The sequence below is a fragment of the Gorilla gorilla genome, chromosome 23 (genome assembly GCF_029281585.2).
Source record: "Gorilla gorilla gorilla isolate KB3781 chromosome 23, NHGRI_mGorGor1-v2.1_pri, whole genome shotgun sequence".
NCBI lineage: Eukaryota > Metazoa > Chordata > Mammalia > Primates > Hominidae > Gorilla > Gorilla gorilla.
Genome location: NC_086018.1, coordinates 38,804,592 through 38,825,909, shown reverse-complemented (window position 1 = coordinate 38,825,909; position 21,318 = coordinate 38,804,592). Strand labels below are relative to the sequence as shown.

The following is a 21,318-nucleotide window of genomic DNA, read 5'->3' as shown; positions in this document are numbered from 1 at the left end:
AGGTGGCAAGTGCCTATAGTCCCAGCTCTTGGGAGGCTGCGGTGGGAGGTTCACTTGAGCCCAGGAGTTCGAGACTAGCCTGGGCAACATAGTGTGATGCTATCTCTTTAAAAAATAACAATAATTCACCTACTTATTTCTAACATTATTGAATGAAAGAACATGAAAGAACCTAAGGCTGTATTATATAATATGTTACATTCTAATTTTTTGTCCATTTAATATTAAGCATCATACTTGATTTTAAGGTTATAGTTTTTAATCTTTAAAAGTAATTTATCTCCTTGATATTTAAAAGCAATATATCTCCTCGATAATTTTAAAACTACATATGAGGGATATTTATTTTTTGTTCATTTTCTCTTTTAAAAAGCAGCAAAAACAAATCAATAAATCTACATTTGTATTATGTAGGGAGAGTAACGGAAAAGATGTACCTAGGAAACAAAAGTCATGGTAGTCTTGGTAATCTAGCCATGTCCTTCCCTGTGGGTGTTTTAAAGCCAGGATGAATTTAGAGTTTTCATATTAGTACTGTAAATTGTTTTCCAGGTTTGCTTGTTTCCAGAGTAGAAGTAAAACACTTTACTTGAAATTATTACCAAGAATAATGCCCACTGAGAATCCAGTTGGAAAAAATGTTTGAAGGGGGTATGGAGTATATCCTTTAGTTCAGTATTGCCATCTACTAGGTTATTTTACAATTTTTTCATGGTCTTGCATGGACAGGTTGCATGGACAGCACTTATTTCTTCTTCTATTATATAATTTATTTCCTTTTGTATCAAAGGAGGAAGAAGCCAGACGACAGTCAGGAGCTCAGTATGGCTCTTTTCCAGGTATATTTAAAGAAAAGTTAAAACTGTTTTGTTCTTATTATACAGTGATATTTTAATATAATACTTAATATTTATTATAAAGTGATATTCTGATTTTGTTCTCTTATACAGTGATATTCGTGAAGAACCTAGGTAAAAGAAATGATGGAATTATTAGGCATAAAAATGATGTTTTTTGTCCAGTGTAAAAATAGCATATTTTTCTTTCAAATGTGATCAGAAATTGCTAATGAGGCAAATCTTTGAATACCAGAGGACAGGACTAACACAGAGATAGAAGAGACGGAAAAGGCACACAGAAGATTTATTGAGTACTTCCTGATTACGACAGTGTGGAATCAGGACAAGACTTAATTTTTTGTTTTTTAAACAACTGTCTCCAGTTGTTTAATGGTAACTAGCTTTCTCTTAAGGAGAGTTTTTAGAGGCTACGTATGCTTATATGTGTCACTGGTTAGAACTTAGTTGCATGATCCGATGTTAGAAAATCTAGCCTTTATTCTGAAAGAGTATATGCACAGCAACAGAAAACAAACCTAGAACAAATATTGAGGATGACCTGCTGTTTGAAGAAAAAGCAAGAAATTAAATTTAGCTCATAGTTTACTTCCTGTGTAAAATATAAATAATCTTATTGTCAGATACCTTTGTTTTAGAAAGTGACTGCTAATGTTGGGCTAGTACTAGAGATAGTTTTCTGTTATGTACATTTTATTTAGATTTGACAAGCATTGGGTCAGTAATTTCGTTACGGGTAGGCACTAATTTTTCAAAGCTTTGGGATAAGTAGGGGCAGCAAGAGAAGCTAGAAGTTGTTTTATGGTCCCCTTAGATTTCTTCATCTGTGATTGTTAGTTATTAATGGCCATATTTTAATTAACTGTTGAAGCAGGTAGAAATGACTTTATCATGTGTTTCCTTCTTTAAAACGGCTTTACTTAACAGTGACCCTTTGTAGAATACATTAATGTTATCTTTCTCTATATTACTATTTTTTTTTTTGAGACAGAGCCTCTCGCTCTGTCGCCCAGGCTGGAGTGCAGCGGCGTGATCTCGGCTCACTGCAAGCTCCGCCTGCCGGGTTCACGCCATTCTCCTGCCTCAGCCTCCCGAGTAGCTGGGACTACAGGCGCCCGCCACCACACCTGGCTAATTTTTTTATTTTTGTATTTTTAGTAGAGACGGGGTTTCACCGTGTTAGCCAGGATGGTCTCGATCTCCTGACCTTGTGATCCGCCCGCTTTGGCCTCCCAAAGTGCTGGGATTACAGGCATGAGCCACCACGCCCAGCCATCTTTCTCTATATTATTAATTGTAATTTTAGAATATCTCCAGTAGACATACAGGTTTATGATATTGAAGAACAGAGTAGATTATTTGGGTTTATAATCTAACAAATTATACTGGGAGAATAAAATCCTTTTTGCTAGAGCATTATTCTCTGTAAAGAAGCACCAGGAATTCTTGTTAAAAATCCAGGTTTCCAGTTTCACTTTCAGAGAATTTTTATTTTATTTGAAATGGAAATGAAAAATCAACAGATAAACAAGCCTTTTAAGGTAGTCCTTAACTGAAGGAAGATCTATGCTAGATGAGTATAGTTGAAACAAAAACCTAAACTAAACTCGTATGAATTAATTTTAAATTGAAACAGACAAATATTCAAGAATGGAGAGTTGAAAGATGATCAAAATGACTAGCTTTATAATCTAAGATAATTATACAATCTATAATTATCTAAGGAACTGTTAGATGACTCTTTGTTTTTAAGGTGAGATTAGTCTTTTTTAACAGTGTTATTACTAGAAAAAAGTTGCTGAGCACAGTGGCTCACATTGGTAATCCCAGCACTTTGGGAGGTTGAGGCAGGCAGGTCACCTGGGGTCAGAAGTTTGAGAGCGGCCTGGCCAACTTGATATAAAAATATAAAATATATTTATAAAAATAAAAAATATATTTATAAAAATATAAAAATTAGGCGTGGTGGTGCGTGTCTGTAGTCTCAGCTACTCAGAAGGCTGAGGCAGGAGAATTGCTTAAACCTGGGAGGCAGAGGTTGCAGTCAGCCAAGATGGCACCACTGCACTCTAGCCTGGGCGACAGAGCAAGACTCCGTCTCAAAACAAACAAAAATAAAAAACAGTGTTATTACTAGAAAAAAGTTAATCCAGGAGGTAACAAAGTCTGATTTACAGCCTTGTTTTTAAAGAGATAATTAGAAGCTATAACTTGTGTCTTGTTGCAGTCTGGTTAGAATTTTCAGACTCTTCAGACTACTTTGTGCTTAGTGGCACCCTTATTCTTTGAACCTGTACTTTTTGTGGATGAAATACTGGGTCAGAATATTTGGGAGTATGATTAGTGTCTATTCATTTTTTATTACAGGTGGCTTTCCTGGGGGAATGCCTGGTAATTTTCCCGGAGGAATGCCTGGAATGGGAGGTGGCATGCCTGGAATGGCCGGAATGCCTGGACTCAATGAAATTCTTAGTGATCCAGAGGTTCTTGCAGCCATGCAGGTAAGACTTGGAAGAAAAACTTCGGACTTTGTATCATTAAGGCAATTCTTTCATAATTCTGTGTGGAGACAAAGGTTACTCTCATAGCTATTTTTTTATTTATCACAGTTACCAAATAGCTAATTATGCAGGAGTGACATTTATTTTCTTTATGCAGAGTGAGTAACTTAAATTTTTAAAACTAGGAAATACTTAGTAACAATTGGCAATTATATCCAGTTTTCCTTTTCTTTGTATCAAAATTGTGCTTTTTTCATCATACAGTTCAAATGACATAATCAGCTTGATTTTGATACTTCAAGCACTCATCTAAACCCCATTTAACTTAACTATCACCAAATTACAGGTCTAAATAAGAGATGGAATTTAGGATAATAAACTTATTGACCCAGTAGGACACTTTTTAAATACTAATGAACCCTTTCTTTTCAGGATCCAGAAGTTATGGTGGCTTTCCAGGATGTGGCTCAGAACCCAGCAAATATGTCAAAATACCAGAGCAACCCAAAGGTTATGAATCTCATCAGTAAATTGTCAGCCAAATTTGGAGGTCAAGCGTAATGTCCTTCTGATAAATAAAGCCCTTGCTGAAGGAAAAGCAACCTAGATCACCTTATGGATGTCGCAATAATACAAACCAGTGTACCTCTGACCTTCTCATCAAGAGAGCTGGGGTGCTTTGAAGATAATCCCTACCCCTCTCCCCCAAATGCAGCTGAAGCATTTTACAGTGGTTTGCCATTAGGGTATTCATTCAGATAATGTTTTCCTACTAGGAATTACAAACTTTAAACACTTTTTAAATCTCCAAAATATTTAAAACAAATTTAAAGGGTCTGTTAATTCTTATATTTTTCTTTACTAATCATTTTGGATTTTTTTTCTTTGAATTATTGGCAGGGAATATACTTGTGTATGGAAGATTACTGCTCTGAGTGAAATAAAAGTTATTAGTGCGAGGCAAACATAACTCATTTGAGGGTAAAGTTTGTGTTGGATATGTGGTTCCTGATGCATTTTGACTTGTCTTTTTAAATGCTTTATCTTTTTCTTTAAAGATTTATTTCAATAAAACTAATTGGGACCACCCGTATTTCAGTAGGACCTGGGTAGGGATTGGAAGTACTTGGTAGGGCAGCAGCAGTCTTGCTGTGTTTGATATAACATGCATCCTTGGGCAGGTTGCCCTTAAATCTTACACTGTGGTGAAGGGATGATTTTTTTTGTAATGCTGCAGTAGAGTTGGAGTACTTAGGTCTCTTGTTGTCCAGTATATCTAATAAGTGTTTTTCATATTATTTCCACGTAAGGGAAATAAGGTAGTACTTTTCTTTTTATATTTCTATGCTTAAAATTCTTTCCTAGTCAAAAATTGCCCAAATCTGTGTTTGCTTTCTGCTTGCTACATTTGTCTCCCTTACTTTTCTTGGGCTAAAGACAGGCTTTTTCCACCGGCATCATCACTGCTATCATCATTAACAGCATAATTATACAAGCATATTTAATGCTGAGTTTAATTTAATATGTAATACATATGGTAATTGTAGGGTAATACCCACAACAACTGTAGTTTCTTACTTGGCCAAGAGAATGCTTATTTAAGTGTTAGAGTTCCATTCTGGCAAAATCTTGCCATATCAGAAGACATTGGAAAGAGGGATTCCCTTTGGTGTTTGGTCTTCTACTTAGAAAATACCTATTGCAGTTAGTTTATCTTGTAGTATTCATCTTTGTATTCTGAAGATAAGGTTTGAATTAAATTGATATACACAGAGGGGAACTGATTTTTTTTATCCAATGTGAATTATAAATGAGATAATCCACAGTTATTCATTGTGGAGTTGTTGAGACTATGAAAGACTCATTGTCTTTGTATTCACCTCTTAAATAGTGTAACCATATCCCCACCTCTGCTTGCTTTCTTTCCCTCCCCTCCCTCTTTATCCCCTGATAAAGAAAATGATAAATTTTCTGTTGTGCATTCAATTCTTATTTTAAATAAGACTAAGTATAGGCATTGTACCTGACATTGCTACGTTTCTACCAATGTTTCAATTTAAAGTGCTAGTGTTTAAAAACATTTTCAAGGGATAAGACCTTCCGTACTTTGCTTATTTGAAGAATCAGTGGTAGGAGCAGTGAAGTAAATTCTATGGAGTACATTTCTAAAATAGCACATTTCTGAAATCATAAATAAGTTTATTCAGGTTCTAACCCTTTGCTGTACACAAGCAGACAGAAATGCATCTGTTACATAAATGAGAAAAAGCTGTAATGCTGATGGAGCATGCTTTTTAAATCCTTTAAAAACACTCACCATATAAACTTGCATTTGAGCTTGTGTGTTCTTTTTGTTAATGTGTAGAGTTCTCCTTTCTCGAAATTGCCAGTGTGTACTTGGCTTAACTCAAGAACAGTTTCTTCTGGATTCCTTATTTGATTTATTTAACCTAATTATATTATAATATTGCAAATATTACCATAAGTGGGTAAAAGTAAAATTCCTCTTCTGAAAATGTGTCTTGTGCTTTTAGATTTTTAAATTCCATAATATACATTCTTAATTTTCAACTCAATATTCTAAACTAGAAATGTTTTCTTGTACTGATGCTATCAGAAGGAAGTTTTTTCTGCTTAAAAATATAGTTATATTTCTAGCTGTCTTTAAAATATGGTTTCAAACTAGATATTGGGCAGGTGCGGTGGCTCACGCCTGTAATACCAACACTTTTGGGAGGCTGAGGCGGGCAGATCATCTGAGGTGAGGAGTTCAAGACCAGCCTGGCCAACATGGCGAAATCCTGTCTCTACTAAAAATACAAAAACTAGCCAGGCATGGTGTTGGGCACCTGTAATTCCAGCTACTCGGGAGGCTGAGTCAGGAGAATCACTTGAACCTGGGAGGCAGAGGTTGCAGTGAGCTGAGATCACGAAACACAGTCTCAACAAAAACTAGGTACTGATACCCCCCCCCCCCCCGACTTTTTGTAGCATATGTTCTATTTTATGTCTCTGGTACTCAGGTTATTTACTAGGTATATTAGGCTGCAGACTATTAAGTGCTGCAAACAAGAACCCCTAAAAAACACGTACTTTATTTTGGGTAGCTGTTCAGAGGCAGGCATTCTGCCATACTTAGAAGGTAGCTTCCATTTCTAGTCCAAAGTTGCTTGCTGTGGTGCTCATTCTCCAATTGAGGAAACAGGAGAAGGGGGCTCTGGGAAACACGCTGAGATACTGAAGATAACATATGATGTTAACATTTTATTACTTCTAATATCCCATTGGTCAGTTTGTGTGTTCAGGCTATGTTTAGCTGCAGGGAAAGCCAGTTTGTCATCCATAACTGTGTGGTCACATGCTCAAGAAAAAACTTAAGAGTAGAAACAGGAAAGACGACTTGGGGTGACACCTAGCAGTCTACCATACTAGGAAATACTAGTTTGATAAGATAAAGGAGAAACAATTTCATTTTAGAGATTTGCTGATGACTAAAATTAATGCACCTGAGTAGGCACAGGTGAGTAGTGTTTGTGCCAAGCCCTGTTATAATCAGTTTGCAAGTATTGGGTCAATTCTGATAATGACCATAAGGGTAGATACTGTTAGCACCACTTTACAATTTTATAGATAAGGAAACTGAAGCACTTAGTAAGTAAACTGCCCAGGATAACACAGCTGATTATTTGTAAAGCTGAGATTCTTGAATACAGAGGTTTTTGGCTTCAAAGGGCTTTCTCCCAAACTCTATACTGTGCTGCCTCTGTGTGCAAGGTTGATTCTTGCAGAATTGTTTAAGGAACTGAAAACTAAAATGTACATTTGAATAAGGTTGGTTAAATAAGGAGTGTCACACACTCGATGTGCTGATGTGTACATCCAGGGGGTTTCTTCCTAATAGTAAGGGACACAGCATAATTGAAGTGCATGACAAGCCCCCAAATAAGGGCAAGAATAAACTAAGTAAAAAAAATTATAGTACAGTAATTATAAAAAGTTCAATATGTGCCAGTATTTACAACCAGTATATAATGTACTTAATAGAGCTCATACAGTTTGGAGAGGAAAATGTCCTAAAGTAAATAGGCAACAAAAGTGAATAACTGTTGAGCTTTAAAAAGCAAATTTAAATAGTATGTCAAGTTGGCAATTTTTCAGTGAGACCTTTCGTATAGTGCTGGTGGAAGTGTAAGTTTATGGTTTTCTATAAAGTTGTTTAGCAATAAACTAAAAACTTTGACGTTTGGTGAAATCCTAATTTTAAAATTACAGCTCTAAGAAGCCAGGAGGTAAGTAGAACTAATGTAAATGTCTGTGGTGCTCTGAAAATCTAGGCATCTAATACATAATTAAGTAGTTTACTCACACAGATCACTGGGACATTTTTAGATTGCAGGGTAAGTAACCTGACCATACTTAAGCCAGTGTAAAAGCAACATACACGAAATGGCAAGTACTAGCTAGGTTCCTTTAATTCTTATAGCATGGGTGTATATAGAATGGCCCTAAATTTTTTATATACTTCATATAGTGTCAAGGGGTATGATGCTTATATAATTCAAAGGACCCTCTTTAAGGAAAAGAATGTAATTATGAACACTAAATTGGACTCACAAGTAGATATTTGTTTAGAACGGAACAAGCAGCCAAAAATTACAATCCTTAGGTTTTTTGAAACAATCTTTCTCTGTTGCCCTCACTGGAGTGCAGTGATGAAATTGCAGCTCACTACAGCCTTGACCTGGGCTCAAGCAGTCCTCCCACCTCAGCCTCCCAAGTAGATGGGACTGCAGGCATGCACCACCATGCCCATCAGTTTGTTTTTAACAGCAATGAGGTCTTACTTTGTTGTCCAGGCTGGTCTGGAACTCCTGGTTTCAAATAATCCTCCTGCCTCAGCCTCCCAAAGTGCTGGGATTACAGGCGTGAGCCACTGTGCTCAACTAAGTTATAATTTTTAAAAATTATGTCTCAGCCAGGCACGGTGGCTCACGCCTGTAATCCCAACACTTTGGGAGGCCAAGGGCGGGGGGAGGGGGTGAGGTCAGGAGTTCGAGACCAGCCTGGTCAACATGGTGAAACCCTGTCCCTAAAAAGTACAAAAATTAGCCAGGCGTGGTGGTGCATGCCTATAGTCCTAGCTACTCGGGAGGCTGAGGAAGGAGAATTGCTTGAACCTGGGAGGCAGAGGTTGCAGTGAGCTGAAGTTGCACCATTGCACTCCAGCCTGGGCGACGAGAGCAAAACTGTCTCAAAAAAAAAAAATTACATATATATATATATATATATATATATGTATGTGTGTGTCTTGAACATCACAGCTTCATAGTTCCAGTTAATAATTGATGTAGCTATGCAATGTCTACGTTTTTCAGTGCATACTGATTATATGAAAATGACTTTGGCTGGGTGCAGTGGCTCACACCTGTAATTCGAGCACTTTGGGAGGCCGAGGTGTGTGGATCACCTGAGGTCAGGAGTTCGAGACCAGCCTGGCCAACATGGTGAAACCCTGTCTCCACTAAAAATACAAAAATGAGCCAGGTATGGGGGTGTGCACCTGTAGTCCCAGCTACTCGGGAGGCTGAGGCAGGAGAATCACTTGAACCCGGGAGATGGAGGCTAACGTGAGTCAAGATCGCGTCACTGCACTCCAGCCTAGGCGACAGAGTGATACTCCGTCTCAAAAAACAAAAAAAACTACTGTTTTCAGTATGTCAGTCTTTAGTTGATCAGGCCGGGCGCAGTGGCTCACACCTGTAATCCCAGCACTTTGGGAGGCCGAGGCGGGCGGATCACGAGGTCAAGAGATTTGAGACCATCCTGACCAACATGATGAAACCCCGTCTCTACTAAAAATACAAAAAGTAGTTGGGCGTGGTAGCGCATGCCTGTAATCCCAGCTACTCGAGAGGCTGAGGTAGGAGAATCACTTGAACCTGGGAGGTGGAGGTTGCAGTGAGCCAAGCCTGGGCCACAAGAGTGAAACTCCATCTCAAAAAAAAAAAAAAAAAAAAAGGTTGCAAGGCCCGGTACAGTGGCTCATGCCTGTAATACTAGCACTTTGGGTGGCTGAAGCAGGTGGATCACTTGAGCCCAAGAGTACAAGACCAGCCTGGACAACGCAGAGAAACGCTGTCTCAGGTTTAAAAAAAAAAAAGCTGATCAAAATGTTTTTGGTATGTAAGATACAAAAACGTCAAAACAAAGTATTAACGATGTTTTCATAACTATGATGCATAATCCAGTATATTCTTGACAGCAAGCTCCCAATTTGATTAGGAGTCAATGAGAACTGAGTTCTCAAGTTTTACAGCCAACTAGTTTCTATGTTCCCATGCTAAAATCATCTTTTTTTTTTTTTTTTTTTTTTTTTAAGGAGTCTCACTCTGTCCCAGGCTAGAGTGCAGTGGTGCAATCTTGGCTCACTGCAACCTTTGCTTCCTGGGTTCAAGCGATTCTCTTGCCTCAGCCTCCCTAGTAGCTGCAGTTTCAACATTGTAATTTCCACAAGGCGCGTGCCACCATGTCCGGCTAATTTTTTCTATTTTTAATAGAGACAGGGTTTTGCCATATGGGCCAGGCTTGTCTCAAACTTCTGACCTCAAGTGATCTGCCCGCTACGGCCTCCCAAAGTGCTAGGATTACAGGCCTGAGCCACTGCGCCCAGCCCAAAATCATCTTCGCTTCACTTTTGGTCCTGCACTTTCACGTCATGATTCTATGGCGTGATGGGAATGTTCCTGGTAGCAGTATCTTCTGCAAATTTTGTGAAAACGGCCAAGTTAAACTTTGTTAGGCCCCTCTGCCAGGGATTAAGTGTGATGATGGGCATAAAACACTAAGCCTGGCATGTAGTCAGCACTCGGGAGTTATCACGAGGATATTCTAAAAGGAAACATGGTAGAGACAAGTGGTGATGGTGTCTCAGGAAAGAATCCCTGAGTCCCTGAGGAGCATCCTGAAGCAGAATCTCACAGTATCACAGGTTAAAGCTGAATGTGGCTTCTTTAGTTCTGTGTAATTTTGTTAGTCACTTTGCAACATGGAAAAAAATTTTTTTCCTTCAGTATTTTATGAAGTACTACTACATAAATTGGCTTTCGTAATCCTCACAGCAGATGGGGATTGTTGGTACTAGTACATTGTCATTTCACAGAGGAAACCCAAGAGGTTAAATGACTTCCATAGTTGCCAACTAGGGGGAGGCTCCCACTCGCGTCTTGTATTTTGGGCTCCTGATGCTCAACATCTCTTTCCACCACACTCAAGGGTTTTTCGGGAGGAAGAAGTTTCCAAGTCCACAACTGAGTTTTTTTCCTCTTGGCCAAAATGTGACTTTCAGAATAGAAAAGAGCTCAGGCGCAGAGAAACAGGGAGACTGGAGTCTCATTGAGTTTCCCCATCTTTGTCACCAGAGTAAAAGAAGGCCATTAAGACTTCTGAGATGGAGGAACTGGTCAGGGCCCGGGAACGCCAGAGAACGTCGTGGGAACCGGGAGCCGGGTACCTGGTGTCAGGCCGCCTTGCGCCTTGGAGCCCAGCCCCGCGAACACCTCGCTGTCCCGCCCCGCGCCCACAGGGGCCAATCAGCGTTCAGGGGCGTTCTTAGGCCCCACCCCGCGCTTTCCCGCCCCGCGACCCGGAAGTGGTTCTAGGGCAGGCGGGCGGGTTTGAGAGGGCGGGGATTGCGACTTACACCCTGAGCTCCGGTGCTCCTTTCCTAACTCCACTGGCTGCGGCATCTGTGGGAAAAGTGTGGCTGGGTCTTCGAGGAGCCGCACCAATGGCTTCCGTGCTGTCCTACGAAAGCCTGGTCCACGCCGTGGCCGGAGCCGTGGTGAGACGGGGTCTTCACGCCCGGGCCGCAACGGGTTGTAAGGCTTCTCGGGGGCCAGTCCCGGGATATGCCTGAGGGATGGGCCTGAGAGGGAGGTAGTGTGGATTGGGGTCCACTGTCATGACTGTGGTGCAGAGAGGAATGGGCCATTGGCGGAAAGTTGTTGGAGGAATTCGGGGTAAGGGCCGAGACTCCGCCACCTCCTGGTCTCCTAGAGACTGTGGGGTAGAGAGCCGTGTTCACACGTGCCCACTCAGGGTCCGCATCTTTGCCTTGGGAAGTTTAAGGTCAGGCTACCACCGCACACTCACACACTTTGCTTCACTGGCCCGGAGGAGAACGTAGGTGTGAAGCCGTGTTGCTTAGTCACATGCTTCCCTACAGCCTGTCTTCACGCTTGCCGCGGGCAAGTGGCAATACCTAGTAGGATAGCTCTGGGCACCATTATTGGCAGGAGAAGATAGTTCTTTTTTTTCCGGACAGGGTCTCGCTCTGTTGCCCAAGCTGGAGTGCAGTGGCGCTATCACGACTCACTGCAGCCTCGATCTCCCGGGCTCCAGCGATCCGCCCACCTCAGCCTCCTGAGTAGCTGGGACTGCAGGTGTGAGCCACCACACCCGGCTACATTTTTAAAAAAATTTTTTGGGTCTGGCAATGTTGCCCAGGCTGGTCTCGAATTCCTGGCCTCAAACGATCCTCTCCATTTGGCGTCCTAAACTGCTGGCATGAGCCACTGTGCCTGGCTTTATTTTCTTTCTTTCTAAATCAAGATCTGGGTTCCTGTCTACCACAAGTGTGGTTTGTTATGAGGTATACGCTTGATTCTTGGGCTTCTGGTGTCTAGGTTCCACTTGACACTTCCCCTCTCCCCTCTTTTCCTTAAAACTTTCCACTTTTGGCTTGGGTGACTCCTCTTGTGGTTCTTTTATCTCTTTGACTGCCTTTTCTCATATTCTTCACCAGTTGTTAGCACACACCTTTAGCTGTTAAAATCACTGTGACTTCAGAGGAACATCACTGAATCCTCTGTTTAGCCTCCAGAAACTTCACTGAGAGCTCACCTTCTCTGTAGACTAATCTGGATTTAACCCTAACTCCATCATTTGTTAGCTAGATGCCCTGTAAACCTTACTTTCTTAATCTGTAAAGTGGAGGAAGTGATACCTACCTCACAGAGTTTAGAGAATTAAGTGACACAGCATTTCATGAAAATGCCTAATTCAGGAAGCCTGGTTCATTCAGTTCAGCCAGAAGAGCCTTTCAGCCAGCATGAAGGCCGAGATGGACGCTTGCGTGACTTGCTTTAAGATGGGCATGGAGGCCTGTGTTTCCGGAGTGGAGGGAACAAAGAGGCAAATAGGTTTCAGGGGGCCAAATTGTGTGAGACTTTCACTCTGGCTAGCTGTTGAACTTGCTGATTTACCTTTAAACGTGATCACCCTGGCTGCTGTGTTGAGAGTAGAATGTAAGGGAACAGGGGACAAGCAATTATCAGGCGAGAGATGATGGTGACTTGGATCAGGGTGGTAGCAGACATGGTAGAAGTGATCATTGACCTGGAATATATTTATAAAATGAGGGTTGGTTGACTCCAAGAGTTTTTGGCTTCAGTAACTGGAGGGATGGTGGTATTTACTGGGATGGCAGAGGCTGTGAAGGAGAAGGTTTTGGGGGAAATGATAAATTTGGCTTTGGTTTTGGAGGAGTTTGAAATGCCTAAGAGTAGTCGTGAGACTAGATGAGCTCACTAGGGAAGTGAATATGGACTGACAGAAGAATCTCAATGACTGAGTCTTGGAGCAGGCTAACCATTAAGAGGCCGAGAAAATAAGATTGCACCAGCAAAGGAGACAAAGATCAGTACTGCAGGAGGGAAGCTAAGAACTAAGAGTGAAAGCCACGTGAAGAAAGTGTTTCCGGGGAAGGATGTAGACCAGCTGGGTCAGATGCTGCTGATGGGTCAAGTAAGGTGAGGACTGAGAAATAACTGAGAATTTATCATGTTGATAAATCCAGTGGTTAATTGAAAAGACCAGTTTTGGTGGAGTGGTGGGGTAAATAGTTGGAGTGCATCTAAGAGAAGAAAGTGAGAAGATGGGAAATGTTTTTCTCTTCCTTCTTGCAATAAATGTTCATTAAACACCTTTATTCAGTGCATTCTATGTGCCACACGCTGTTCTAGGTGCAAGGAATACAGTAGAGAAGAAGGTCTTTTTCTTCATGAACTATGCATTGCAATAGGGGAGTCAGACAATAAATGAATAGGCTGGATGCGGTGGCTCACGCCTGTAATCCCAGCACTTTGGGAGGCTGAGGCGGGCGGATCGCCTGAGGTCAGGAGTTCGAGACCAGCCTGGCTAACATGGTGAAACCCCGTCTCTACTAAAAATACAAAAAGTAGCCAGGCATGGTGGTGGGCGCCCGTAATCCCAGCTACTCGGGAGGCTGAAGCAGGAGAATCACTTGAACCCAGGAGGCAGAGGTTGCAGTGAGCCAAAATTGTGCCATTGCACTCCAGCCTGGGTGACAAGAGCAAGACTCTGTCTCAAGAAAAAAAATAAAAAATAAAAAATAAATGAATAAATAAAAAATAAGTAGAATAATTTTAGATACAGTTAAGTGCTATAAAAGAACATAGAGATTGGCAAACTTTTTAAAGAGAGCAGATGGGAAATATTTTAGGCTTTGTGTACAGTTGTCACAGCTACCCAACATTGCCATGGTCATGTGAAATCAGCTGTAGACAGTAAATGAATGGACAGAGCTGTGTTCCAATAAAATACTGTTTTCAAAAACAGGTATTAGATTGGATTTGGTCCATAGGCCATAGTTTTCTGACTCCTGCTATAGAGAGAGTGACTGGCAATAATGGTAATATATTTCTATTTAATCTACAAAGATACTTCTTTTTTTCACTTGTTGCCTATTTTTCTCTTTTTCTTTCTTTTTTTTTTTTTTGAGATGGAGTTTCGCTCTTTTTGCCCAGGCTGGAGTGCATGGAGTGCAGTGATGCGATCTCGGCTCACCACAACCTCCGCCTCCTGGGTTCAAGCGATTCTCCTGCCTCAGCCTCTCGCCGAGTGGCTGGGTTTACAGGCATGTGCCACCACGCCTGGCTAATTTTGTATTTTCAGTAGAGACGGGGTTTCTCCATGTTGGTCAGCCTGGTCTCGCGCTCCCGCCCTCAGGTGATCCGCCTGCCTTGGCCTCCCAAAGTGCTGGGATTACAGGCGTGAGCCACTGCACCTGGCCTGGAATTGCTTTTCTAACTTTGTTTATGCCTGAATCAAAAAGGATTAATGAAATTATATCGTCATACACAGTATTGTATAGCTTAATTTTTTAAGAAGCAAATATGGCATAATAGCTGAGAAAAAAAGTTCTGTAGTAAAGCTTAACTATGAATGTCATCGTCAATCGAACTATAAAACAGGGACAATAACAATGCCTCACTTAACTGGGATCTTGTGAGAAGTAAATGTGATTATATTTGTGGAGCATCTAGCATAATGGAACATTGTAGTAAGACCATAATTATTCATTTCTGTCTCAAGTATATTCTTGCAAATACAGCACTTATACCTAGTTTTAGAAATTTAAGGGAATTGAAATGTTCTCTTGCCTCATGGCCATCTCCACCCATTCCCTTCACTTGTTGCAGATGATCTTACCTTTTACTCTCTAGATAAAATAGAACCTACTTGGGATGAGTTTTTTCAGTTTTTTCCAGTTACAGTTGTACTCGTGTTTTCTACATTCTACTGGTCTCAGAGGAAAAACAGACATATTCAGTGTCTGCTACCTTCGATCTTTGTCCTCCCCTCCAGCCCATGGCCAGTTTTCTTCCAGGACTTTGCTCCAGTAATTTTCATCTCTTTCCTATAGCTTTAACCTAGTATCTGCTTCTGTTCAGCCCTCAAACATGGTCAGGCCTGTCCCATCAGAAAACCATACCAATCTGATCTGGAATCTGGCAGCTTCTTCAGCCTCTGCCTGTTCTCTTTCCCTTTGTGCTAAGCTTATTTAAAGAATATTCTGGGCCGGGTGCGGTGGCTCACACCTGTAATCGCAGCACTTTGGGAGGCTGAGGCGGGCAGATCACGAGGTCAGGAGATCGAGACCATCCTGACTAACACGGTGAAACCCCATCTCTACTAAAAATACAAAATATTAGCCGGGCATGGAGGCAGGCGCCTGTAGTCCCAGCTACTCGGGAGGCTGAGGCAGGAGAATGGCATGAACCCGGGAGGTGGAGCTTGCAGTGAGCCAAGATTGCGCCACTGCACTCCAGCCTGGGCGACAGAGCAAGACTCCGTCTCAAAAACAAAAAAAACAAAAACAAAACAAAACAACAACAACAACAAAAATATATATATATATATTCTGCATGTACTGCCTTTCCTCATCCTACTTTGACCACTGGAACTGTTCTTCCAAAGGTCAACTCTGACTTCCTAACAGCTTAATCTACTATTGTGAATGGTATAAGGTCACGGATAACCAGGTACACACACATTTGTGTCTTTTCACAATGTCAGACTTTCATTGTGTTATTTCAGTTATAAAAGTCACAAGTTACATGGAGTTCTCAAGGAGGCAATTTTTATTAGTACTTCTCATTCACTAGGTAGTCAGTCAATATTGTAAATCATATATAATAGTATACCTAATTAATACATAAATGATGTAGATTAAACATTCTGCAGCAAAGTAACATTGAACATCAAGAGAAAAGGGTGAGGAAAAAGGGTTACCTAACCAGTCCAGGGAGAGTGATATAGACAAGTAGACAAAGTAGACCAGTCCAGGGAGAGTGATATAGACAAGTATCCTGGTTTCATCATGGCAGTGTGTTGGTCTTATGAGAAAGAATCCTTGATGTGGGCAGAGCCTTTGGACACAGATATCAGGCTTTTATAACAAGTGACAGCAAGACAGTGTCTGTTAAGACCATTTTGAGTTTTTTAAGTCCTGTTCTTTTTATGGTCACAGAGTCTTCTGGTGAGGACTGATAGTGGAAGAGCATGCTTGGTTGTGTCTTTATCTGGAAAAACATCTGGTCCCTGTTGTCAAAGTGCTTTTTGAAATGAAAGATAGGAGTCTTTTTCTAAGATGGAGTTACTTATGTCAAGAGTGCTCTATACATCTACTGACTGTTTTTGCATTCTTAATTGATTCCAGTTCTTTGTAAGTATTCTATACTGTTGACCCTTCTACCTTTCTGAAGCTCCTTCTGAAAGAGCAGTTGGTGTTTATTTTTTACTAAATAGCAATTGCTCTTTTGGAAGGAACTTGAGAAGACATTACTCATTTTAGGGCCGTAAAATTAACAGTGGTTTCTACTACTAACAGATACTATAGCTATAAAGGATATGTAGAAACCAACAATTGTTGAGTGCCACCTGTGTGCCTGGTATGATGCTAGGTGCCAACCATAATTTTTTTTTTTTTTTTTGAAACGCAGTCTCGCTCTGTCACCCAGGCTGGAGTGCAGTGGCGTGATCTCGGCTCACTGCAAGCTCCGCCACCTGGGTTCACGCCATTCTCCTGCCTCAGCCTTCCGAGTAGCTGAGACTACAGGTGCCTGCCACCACACCCGGCTAATCTTTTTGTATTTTTAATAGAGAGGGTATTTTTTTTTTTATACAGAGTCTCGGTCTGTCACCCAGGCTGGAGTGCGGTGGCATGATCTCGGCTTACTGCAACCTCTGCCTCCCAGGTTCAAGTGATTCTCCTGCCACATCCCCCAGAGTACCTGGGACTACAGGTGTGTGCCACCACTCCTGGCTCATTTTTGTATTTTTAGTAGAGATGAGGTTTCACCATGTTGGCCAGGCTGGTCTCGAACTCCTGACCTCAAGTGATCCACCCACCTCAGCCTCCCAAAGTGCTGGGATTGCAGGTGTGAGCCACCGTGCCCAGCTACTTTCCATAATTTGATTCTAACTTCTCATAGCAACCTTGACAAATACCGGTCTCAAAATTACAAATGAGGAAATTGAGACATAGATATTTGAAGTTACTTATATAATATATACTATACTTGGGACCTAAACCTAGATTTTATCCCTAAACACTCTAGAGTGTCATCCATGAGGCCATTTGTGTAACTTGCCTATCTGTCTGTGTATGTATGAGTTAGCTTGATTGTTATGTCAGGGAAAAGACTTACATTAACTCTGATGAGGTGAATAACATTTTTAAATATGAAAGCCATTGTAAGTGGCTTTTAATCTTTAGAATTTTATTAGCTCAAACCACAGAAAACATCTTAGGTGGTTTTTAAAAATTGTTTTTAATTTTTATTTGTTTTGAGACTAAGTCTCACTCTGTTTCCCAGGCTGGAGTGCTGTGGGATGATCACAGCTCACTGCAGCCTCAATCTCCTGAGCTCAAGCCATTCTCCCACCTCCTAAAGTGTTGGGATTGCAGGTGTGAGCCACCGTGCCTGGCTTTAAAATAATCTTTCTGTTCTATAATGCAGTATTCTAAATCAGGAGAGGCTATACATTGATTTCAGTGGTGCTGCTGTGACTCAGCCACTTCTGGACCCCTCTGGAAACTGATTTTGGACTAGCATTGTCTTTTTTACCCCCACCACTAGTTTTCACCCTGCTAGGATGAATCAACATTTCAGAAACAGTCAGTCACATTTGGTGATTTGGTTGGTATACCAACCCAAACATCATTGTTTTATGCTTAAAAGGCATGAAAATATGCTTCTGTATTTATGTATGTTCCTATCTATTATTCCCATAAGATTGCACACGCTGGGGGGACCAAGTCTTGACCAGATTTACCCAGTGTTTCATTCTTACTCTGTCTGTAAGCCCAACTTCATATGTGGATTGTGTTGACCAAATTAAAAAGTATACTTTAGATATTTACAGGAGAGACATAGCCCAGAATGAATAAACCATCTATTTTTTTTTAGTAAGTAGCCTGAAATGTAGATGATGATGCGTTCTTAAGAAATCCAGGTGCCAGGCTGAGCGTGGTGGCTCACGCCTGTAATCGTAGCACTTTGAGAGGCTGAGGCAGGCAAAACACTTGAGGCCAGGAGTTTGAGACCAAAAAAGAGGAACCCCCAAATCCTCAAGAACTTAGGCTAAAAATCGTTTATGTGACTGATACAGTTTGGATGTTTGACCCCTCCAAATCTCATGTTGAAATGTGACCCCCAGTATTGGAGGTGAGGCCTAGTGGGAGGTGTTTGGGTCATGGGGGCAGATCCCTCATAAATGGCTTGGTGCCATCCCCTTGGTGATGAGTGAGTTCTCACTGTTAGTTCATGGGAGAGCTGGTTATTTAAAAGAGCCTGGTACCCACTCCTCTCTCTCTTCCTCCCTCTCTTACCATGTGACATACCTGTTCCCCTTTCACCTTCTACCATGATCATAAGCCACCTGAGGCCCTCACCAGAAGCAGATGCCAGCACTGTGCTGGCTCATACCGGTAGTCTCTCAGCTACTCAGGAGTCTGAGGCTGGAGAATCGCTTGAGTCTGGGAAGCCAAGGTTGCAGTGAGCCACGATTGCACCACTGCACTCCAGCCTGGGCGACAGAATGAGACCCTGTCTCAAAAAAAAAAGAAATCTAGAAATAAAATGACTACAATTTAAAAGTTACTGCACGATTGGCCAGGCTCATTGACTCACGCCTATAATCCCAGCGCTTCGGAAGTCTGAGACGGGTAGATCACTCGAGGCCAGGGGTTTGAGACCAGCTTGACCAACACAGTGAAACCCCATCTCTACTAAAAAAAAAAAAAAAAAATTAAAAATAAAAGTTAATACATGATAATCATGGGAACACTGAATATTGATTTAAGCAAAAATCTTAACTATTAGAAGGATGGAGAGAATAAAGAGAGGGATTCAAGACCAGCCTGGGCAACATGGCAAAACCCTGTCTCTACAAAAAATACAAAAATTAGCTGGGTGTGGTGGCTCACGTCTGTGGTCCCAGCCACCTGGGAGGCTGAGGTGAGAGGATTAATTGATACCCAGAGGTGGAGGTTGCAGTGAGCTGAGATTGTGCCACTGCACTCCAGCCAGGGCAATAGAGTGAGACCCTGTCTCAAAACAATAACCACAAAAAAAGAGGGAATGTGGTATAAGAGAGCTGAATTCTCATTCCCCATAAGAGAATGTAAATAATGTCTAAAAATGATTAATAAGATATCAGTATATTATTATATGGAGATGTATAAATTCCAAAACAAACAACTAGAATAATTTAATTGCCTCTCTGAAGGAAGATTGGATAAAATAGAGAGGAGTGTGGCAAAAACTGCTATATTTTGTCATTTATACTATGTGATTTTTTAAACTATGCGCATGCTTTGCTTTGATCGATTAAAAATTTACTATTAGAATATTTAATGCTCGGTGGCTCACGCCTGTAATCCTAGCACTCTGGGAGGCCAAGGTGGGAGGATCACCTGAGGTCGGGAGTTTGAGGCCAGCCTGACCAACATGGAGAAACTGTGTCTCTACTAAAAACTCAAAATTAGCCGGGCCTACTGGCGCATGCCTGTAATCCCAGCTACTCAGGAGGCTGAGGCAGGAGAATCACTTGAACCCGGGAGGCGGAGGTTGCAGTGAGCCAAGATTGCGCCATTGCACTCCAGCCTGGGCAACAAGAGTGAAACTCCGTCTCAAAGAAAAAAAAAAAAAAGAATATTTAATGCATAGCTATGAATTTATGTTAATTGTTGAAGCTTAGTGATATGTTCAAATTCAAGCACAGATTTCTGAACATATTAGATACAGCTGAAGATGCAATTAATGCACTAAAAGATAGGGACCACCAGTATACAAAAAGACACTGTTAGCACTCTGGAGATTCCAAGGGTCTTGGATGCTCTTGTATCAGGAACCAGGGACTAAGACACTATTATAACAAAAGACATTCCTATCATTCAGGAAATTACAAGAATTTTACCAGGAGCTCTGTGTCAGGAGCCTAGGATGAGGACCTAATATATACTTTGCATCATAATATCACAGCCCATCATTTAAAAAAAAACCCTAATAAATGATCATCTGTAAGACATTAATTATAGGATATAATTAATATCCTATATAATATATAGCTTCCTAGAGGTATTTACCTTTTTATGGAGTTTTCCTGGAAAGGACAGTGGCCAACCCAGAGGTAGTGTGATGATGTCAGGTTAGATGATAGTATGTAATAATGAAGTTTGTTAATAATGTATTTTTTTTGTAGTTAATGGCCTGTGTTCAAACTATACTCATAGGACCCATTCACACTCCTAAAAATTTTCACCAACCCCAGAGTCTTGCTTATGTGGTTATAACAATCAATATTATTGTGTTAGAAATTAAAACTGAGAAATCATTGAGATATTTGGTTTTGTTTTTTGGTTTTTTTTTTTGAGACAGGGTCTCACTGTGTACCCAGGCTGGAGTGCAGTGGCACAATCTCAGCTTACTGTAGCCCCAAAAGCCCAGGCTCAAGCAATTCTCTCACTTCAGCTTCCCAAGTAGCTGGGATTACAGGCGTGCACCACCACGCTGGCTAATTTTTTTTTTTTTTAATTTTTTTGTAGAGACTGGGTTTCTACATGTTTCACCATGTTGCTCAGGCTGGTCTCGAACTCCTGGGCTCAAGCAATCCGCCCACCTCGGCCTCCCAAAGTGGGGTTACAGGTGTGAGCCTTTTTGTTTTTTGTTTTTTTAAAGAGATGTGGTCTATGTTGTTGGCCATGGTGGTCTTGAACTCTTGGCCTCAAGCAGTCTTCCTACCTCGCCCTCCCAAAGTGCTAGGATTACAGGCATGAGCCACTGAGCCCGGCCAAGATATTTGTTAATTCATTAAAAATCATTAAAAATACATTAGCTGGGTGTGGTTGCTCATACCTATAATTCCAATGTTGTCTCGCCTCTACAAAAAAAAAAAAAGGTAAAATACATCCATTACATGTTAACATACATAAGCTATATTTTTTAAACCATATTTTCCAAAATGTCATAAGATGAATGCCATTGATGTATAGTTTTGCAAACCTCTCTTTGACTTGATAGAAGATAGCTGGATCCTTTTATCTGCTTCTGAATTCAGTCTGTTGCAATATCACACATTTATGCGTAGCCTTT

At 41.1% G+C, this 21,318-nt stretch overlaps 2 protein-coding genes across 3 annotated transcripts in view; both read left to right on the top strand.

Annotated features, from left to right (window-relative positions):
* Positions 1-5,874, top strand: part of ST13 (ST13 Hsp70 interacting protein) — a 32,190-nt gene extending 26,316 nt beyond the window's left edge. The window contains exons 10-12 of the mRNA XM_004063518.5: positions 791-839; positions 3,225-3,358; positions 3,791-5,874. Coding sequence (XP_004063566.1) covers positions 791-839; positions 3,225-3,358; positions 3,791-3,919 — 312 coding nt within the window. The 3' untranslated portion in view covers positions 3,920-5,874. The remainder of the gene's footprint in view (positions 1-790; positions 840-3,224; positions 3,359-3,790) is intronic.
* A 5,109-nt stretch (positions 5,875-10,983) lies between these two features.
* Positions 10,984-21,318, top strand: part of SLC25A17 (solute carrier family 25 member 17) — a 49,309-nt gene continuing 38,974 nt past the window's right edge. The window contains exon 1 of one of the 2 annotated variants that reach the window (XM_004063515.5): positions 10,984-11,198. In XM_004063515.5, coding sequence (XP_004063563.2) covers positions 11,145-11,198 — 54 coding nt within the window. In that variant the 5' untranslated portion in view covers positions 10,984-11,144. The remainder of the gene's footprint in view (positions 11,199-21,318) is intronic. The other variant, XM_063705006.1, reaches the window with a different exon arrangement.